This window comes from Rhodamnia argentea, chromosome 1 (genome assembly GCF_020921035.1).
Source record: "Rhodamnia argentea isolate NSW1041297 chromosome 1, ASM2092103v1, whole genome shotgun sequence".
In the NCBI taxonomy this organism is placed as follows: Eukaryota; Viridiplantae; Streptophyta; class Magnoliopsida; order Myrtales; family Myrtaceae; genus Rhodamnia; species Rhodamnia argentea.
The window spans coordinates 20,939,609-20,946,388 of NC_063150.1; the positions used below are offsets into that span (position 1 = coordinate 20,939,609).

The 6,780-nt window shown below is 40.3% G+C and overlaps 1 protein-coding gene across 1 annotated transcript; it reads right to left on the minus strand.

Moving 5' to 3' along the window:
• Nucleotides 1-5,545: 5,545 nt before the first annotated feature.
• On the minus strand, nt 5,546-6,516 carry LOC115750647 (ethylene-response factor C3). Its single transcript, XM_030688145.2, has one exon. It carries the CDS (start codon nt 6,445-6,447, stop codon nt 5,755-5,757), a length of 693 nt encoding a protein of 230 aa, XP_030544005.1. The 5' UTR covers nt 6,448-6,516; the 3' UTR covers nt 5,546-5,754.
• Between the last annotated feature and the right edge of the window lie 264 nt (nt 6,517-6,780).

The following is a 6,780-nucleotide window of genomic DNA, read 5'->3' on the forward strand; positions in this document are numbered from 1 at the left end:
AAATAAGGAAACCTAACCTAATTTGAATTTCATATTCAAACTTAATCAAATTCTAATCTCAATCAATCTTTTACCGACGATCGTCTCATCTTCAAAAGCCGACATGCTCTTAGGAATTTTTGATGTCTTGAATGCTAATCAATCAAATGGTGATGTCTTTTAATGATTGATGCTCACATTTCTAATTAAGTCATTACATTATGCATTTTGATCATCCTCCGCAAGAACCTATAATTGCCTAGACTTGCTTGCCAGTTGAGGGATGACTTGTAGCTGCTCCCGATTCCTTAGCCGCAGTTACTTCTAGTTAATGGTTCCTCCTTGATTCAATCTTCAATTTCTGTGCATGCTTTGAGTTGATCAATCATGGGCATGTGTCGTATACACTAGAGGGGGCCATTTGGGCTCGTGGGCCCGGAACCAGCCCGGAACCGGCTCGTTGACCGGGCCCACAGTTTCGAAATCGTGGGAACCGCGAAAAAAAAAAAAGGGGGGCCCGGGGCAGAGAGCCGTTGGGCTCTTTGCCCCCGAGCCCGCCACTACCTACCCCCCCCTCCCCCCCTCTTCTTTGGGCCGTTGCTTTATAATAAATAAATAAAGAATTAAAAATAATTCTTGCCTATAAATACATATGCTTCCCCTTTTATTTTTGTCACAAATTTTCTGAACAATCTCTCGAATTCTCTCCGAAATCCTCTCAAATCGCTCAAATTCTCCCAATTCTCTCAATCCCGACTCAATTCTCTCAATCGAATTTCCGATCAATTCTCTCAAAAATGGCAAGTGGAAGCGGAAATGCCGACAAGGGCAAGATGACTATGGGAGATTCCGAGTATCCCATTCCCGAATATGATGCTCGTGAGTATGCAAGTTGGGAAGACGACGACGATAATATCAACTATGTCCCGATTCCGAACGTCGAGCACATCCCAACACAAGAAAGTCTTCATCCTCCCACTGGTGTCGAAGAAACGTCAACGGCAAATGAGCCGGAACGGAAGGGCCGAGATAATACATCGGACTTGTGGCTACACTTCGACAAGGTACGTGATGAAGTCGAAGGTAAGTATAATGTAAAATGTAAATATTGTTCGCAAACATATAAATTTACGAAAGGAGACGGTTACGGAACATTCCGTTGGCATTTGACGAAAAAACATCCAACGCAAGCGGGGATCGACAATACGCAACAACAAATTTCCGGGTACGCCACTTCTAAGCCTCATCCTTTATTTCGTTTCATTGAAGCACTTTATAAACAAACATTAGGTGAATATGTTGCCCTTGATCATGCTCCGTTTAATTTTGGTGAAAATTTTAATATGAAATATTTGATAAATACTGCATTGGTTCCGCAAGCGCCAACTATTCCAAAAAATACTCTTAAACGCGAAGTTTTTCATCTTTATAAAAAAGGAAAAAAATCTTTAGCAAAATTTTTTGCGGAATTCAATGGACGTGTGCATATAGGTAGCGATATTTAGAGTGATCCTTGGCAAATTCATTCTTATATGGGTGTCACGTGTCATTGGATAGATGATAATTGGATGATTCAAAAAAGACTTATTGCATTCCGAGTTTTTGATGAAAGCCATTCAGCTCATAATATTTATAGAATAATTAGACAAGTTTTAGAAGAATATAATTTAATAAATAAAGTATTTTCAATTGGTTTTGATAATGCCGCCGCAAATACCGCTTCTATTCCCGAATTAGAAAATATTTGCAAACCCACTTTTGGCGGACAATTTTTTCACATTAGATGTGCTTGTCATGTTTTAAATTTATGTGTACAAGATGGTTTATTAACTGTTGACACTTCTCTCGCCCCAATAAAAAGTGCAATTAAATTTTTATGGAGTCGTCCCCAATGTATGAAATCATGGGGAAAATTTTGTAAACAAAATGGGAGAAGGTCAAGAAGATTTCCAAAATATATTCCGACTCGTTGGAATTCTACGTACGAGTTGCTTCGGCAAACTTTTGAATATAAAGATTTATTATGTATGTTTATTTCACAAAATATTCCCGAAATTACTTTACTTCCTCAACATTGGGACGTTTGCAAGAAAATTTTAGATATTTTGAAAATTTTTAATGATGCTACTAAGACTTTATCTGGTATTTATTATCCTACAACGCATTTATTTTTAATAGAGTGTGTTAATATTGGTAGTGTTTTTAGTGAATATGAAAATGATACCGAATTAGGTTGAACTATTTTAGTAATGCGAGAAAAATGGTTGCATTATTATTTGCAAATTCCTCTTGTCTATTTAGTTGGTATTGTTTTTTATCCACATATTAAATTAGAAGGTTTACAAGATTATTTGAATGTGTATTATCATGATTGTTTACATTTGGAAGATTCAATAGATATTTCAAATATATTAGGACATGTTAAAGAATCTATAGTAGCATTATATGGAGAATTTTGTAGTAGATATGGTTTAAGTGATTCTGGATCTTTACAATCTACTGCCTCACGTAGCGAAGGTGGTAGTTCACTTAGTAGAGGGTATAATATGCTTAAGAGTAGGCAAAAAAAACAAAAAGGGGCAACATGTAGTATTTCTGAATTAGAAAAATATTTAACCACTCAATTTGAGTTTCGTGATGCGGAACATAGTACAGATTTCGAAATCTTGAAGTGGTGGAAGAGTCACCAAATCGAGTATCCAGTTCTCGCCCTCATCGTTCGTCAAATATTAGCAACTCCTTCTTCAACGGTTGCAGTTGAACAAGCATTTAGTGCTGGAGGATTAATTTTGGACGCTCGCTGTTCAAGATTAAGCCCGGACTCTGTGGAAGCTCAAGCTTGTGTCGGCGATTGGACGAGGGCGAAATATCGACACCAAGAATTAGATCGTGAACACAAATTTTTTAGCGATGATGTTGGAGATACCACCGCCACGGGTACCACAACGGGTAGCGACGATTGACGATGAGGTAAGTTGGGGTTCTCAAAGGTAAAAGAACTACATGGGCTTTGATTCTTCTATCCCCAAGAAGATATGTAGACACTTAATGATAATTCATTAAGTTCAAGCCCATTCCTTCTTTTTTTTTTTTTTTTGCCTATATTTTATTACAATGTACAATTTAATTGTATTTTATAATTTATAATTTATTATATTTATTTTATTATTTATTACTTTAAAAATTATTATTAAAAAGGAATCTGAATGAACCGGCGGTTCCGAAGCGGAACCGGAACCGGCCCGGAACCGCCGGTTCCAATTCGGAACCGGAACCGGAATTATACACGGCCGGTTCCGGTTCCACCTTTTCGTGGAACCGGAACCGCCGGTTCCCGAACCGGAACCGGCGGTTCCACCGAACCGGTCGTGTCTAGTATACACCATTTAAACTTTACCCATTGGAAATGCACTGCCACCGAGCTCCCCAAGTGTTAAATGATAGGCTTTATGGGTCAATCGTAGGGTTTCGGCCTTCATGACCGAAGAACTCGTTAGATGTTCCATCGGTTAGACCTCACGGGGTGGCCTGATTTGGCCCATTAACTTCTTTTGATTGGGCCCAGATATTGCGCCTGGTGTCAACGCAGTAAGGAACGTAGAAACCCAACAAACAAAACACGGATGAAGTCGCAAAACACAAAAACAGCCAATGTGCTCAAAACAATCCGAAACTGAAAACATCCCCAAAACACATGAAGACGATAATACGTGAGCCCAGAACGACCTCGGATGGAGTTTCCCCAATTAGAACACAACATTAAACTTTAAATGGGAACTTCTTTATCGGTCTATTTTCATGATCAGTTTAATGATTCTAGTCTGTGGGTGTAATGACCGAGTCCCTCGCGAACAGTCTTGTGTGTTGGGCAGCTGCAGATGTGCCCCTCGTCTTGTGCGTGAGCTTTTCTTCTATTATCTTTTCCCTGATTTTCCCTTAGTTGAGTAAGGGCGGGTTAGCCATCTTTTTGCCATACGAACCTCATAACTCTTTAGGAAAAACAAGTAAATAATCCCCATAAATTATAGAGCTTGCCTTTTGGAGCTTGCCTTTCGGACTTCTGCCTTCGTCTAAACGCTCTAGAAACTTATAAACAACAGCTCATGTGGATAAAATATATGCCAAAACCTTTGAGAAAGAAACTACGACATAAATATAAATTTCGACTATAATAATTATGAAAGACACTTCCTGGCGAAGGTCGATTGGAGAGAGAATTGAGCCAACTTATGTTCAAATGGGAAATGATTAAGGCATCGACTTTGACTGCCCTAATTCTATGTCTTAGGTTTGCGTAGCTTATGCCGTAGGGGAAAGGGTGATGGCTCCGCCGCTGATTTCGATTTATTTCTGGAGAACTTGAAAGACAAGTTAGCAAGGACTACATCGTCGATGGTGACTGTTTTAGGGCTAATACACTTAATCATCGTAACCAAAACCAAACTCTACCTAAAAAAAGAAACGCATACAATTATTTTTGGTACAAAATAGAAAAGAGAAACGATTCTTTATTTCTTAGTTGTATTCGTATAACGCGGTTCCTTATAATTTTCCCATCTTGATAACATAATAAAAGTAAAGTTTAGAAATTGGTTAAGGAACAAAACGAGATTATAACTAGTTGAAGTATCTCACGTCACTTGCCTATGGGGTTTATACGCTCTATATACATATGATTTCTCTTGATCCAGAAGTTTAAACATTTAGATTAAACTTTCTATCATGATGTCAGAGCCTGTGCGGCCTCCCGTTCTACGAAACGATTTTAAAGTATTTCATATCATTTGTCTAAGAAATCTATATGCTTTTTGTATAGATGTGATCTCTCTTAATTACACCAAAATTCATGCTTTGTTACGCAATACAAATTTCGTCCACTTCGTGTTAGCTGCAAAATATCGGGCCATATTAAGCCGAGAACGCTAAATTAGGGGGTGATTGAGTAATAAATGAGATAACAGGGTCGGAAGTGAGGGGGAAAAAAACCCTTCTTTTGAGTGGTATGAGTTTTTCTTGCTATACCATTCGCTCCTTTGAACAAGTGTCTTTCTATGTGTAAGATTGCAATTGTTCATGTTGAACTATAATTCATAATCAACTAATTTGAATATACAATTTTGTTTTGAGAAGGACGTTTTAGGAATTTAAAATTCTAGCTCTCATAGTCACAAGCTACAATTAGGACAAATAAAAAATTTGAGGAATGTGCGAATCCGATTCTCCTGATCAAATGATTGAAGCCCGTCATGATTCACAAACGAAATGAGAAAAGGAAACATTAAAAATTTTATTATTATAATGATCTCTTTCGCTCTCTTTTCAGTTTGTCCATCGAAACGTTGGCATTATTCAAATTAAAAAATCGGTGACGCTAGAAATATGTCGACTTACCGACAAGATTTATCTAATTGCGGCACAACGTTTGGTATAAGACATTAGGATAAAACAAAATTCGAGTGCGACGCAACTTCTTTAAGGATGCAACAAACCCTGTGAAAGAAAGCTTCTGCCAAACCTTTAGTACCGGCAAAAGATTAAGCCCCACAACAGATTAAGCCCCACGACATAGTACAACCATCGATTTCGACATTTTTTTTGTTTTTTGTCTTTTTCCGAGCTTTACAGATGTGATCAAATAAAGTTGCTCAACTTCAGCGATTTCCTAATCACATTATCTCTTCACCGACCGACCCCTAAATCCCTAATACACAAAGCGTTAGGACATACCAAAAAATTAATAATTTGGAATTGAAGCCAGAAATGGAATCTGCTTGTTCACGTATGTGGACTACCACAGTCGTACGAAGAACTACTGCTCATGAGCTCCTCCAAGTATTCCGGTCCCAGATCCTCCAAGACGACGACGTTCTCGACCCTCGTCGCTCCTCTCTCCTTCTTCCTCACGCCCGACATTTTCCTCCTCATGCTATGCCTTTTCTTGAGAGCCACCACGGGGGAGGAGAACCCGCCGTCTCGATCGCAACCCGCCAGTCTCATCTCCTTGAGCGATTCCCGGACTCGCTCCGCGGGGAAATTCAGCACAGCGGCGTTCCCCCGCATCGAGTAGGCGGCCTGGTCGTAAGCCAGGGCCGCCGCCTCGGCGCTGTCGAACGTGCCTAACCAGACCCGAACGCCGTGCCTAGTGGAATCTCGGATTTCCGCAGCGAACTTCCCCCACGGCCTCTTCCGCACTCCCCTGTAGGACTTCCCCTCGCGGGGATCGCTCTCTTGCTCACGCGACGACACCTCCTCTTCCTTAATTCTGGCAGGAGAGAGGGTCTCCGCCGTCCCTCGGGACGCTTCGGTGAGGACATCGAGGAGGAGCATTTCTTCGGAGTCGTTCTCATTGAAGGGAAGAGAGGCGGCGTAGACGCTAAGGGCGTCCCTCGGGTGGCGGCGGTCCGGCGAGTTGAAGGATGAGTTGGAGGAAACATCGGACATTGGGGAATGGAAAATGGAGGAATCCATTGGAATTGGAAGAGGTTTTTGAGAGAATTTGGGTTTGAGGTTGATTGGGGGGAGTGAGTGATTCTGCTTTTTCTTTGGGAGTGGCCAAGTAGCCGAAGCAAGTGCGTCTTATTTATACCAATTTGGCACATACGATACCATGAAGTGGAGAAAGAATGATAAGAACAATTTAATTGATGATGTGTTAAGAGGACAGAAAATAAAAAAGAAATGTCGTCATGGGATTTGTCCTTTACTGAAAGGTTGTTCTTCTTTATGTAGGATTTGCACTTAGAAATGAGCACATGGGTCAATTGACTGGCGGCAGGACAGAGAAGAATTTTAAGTGACGTC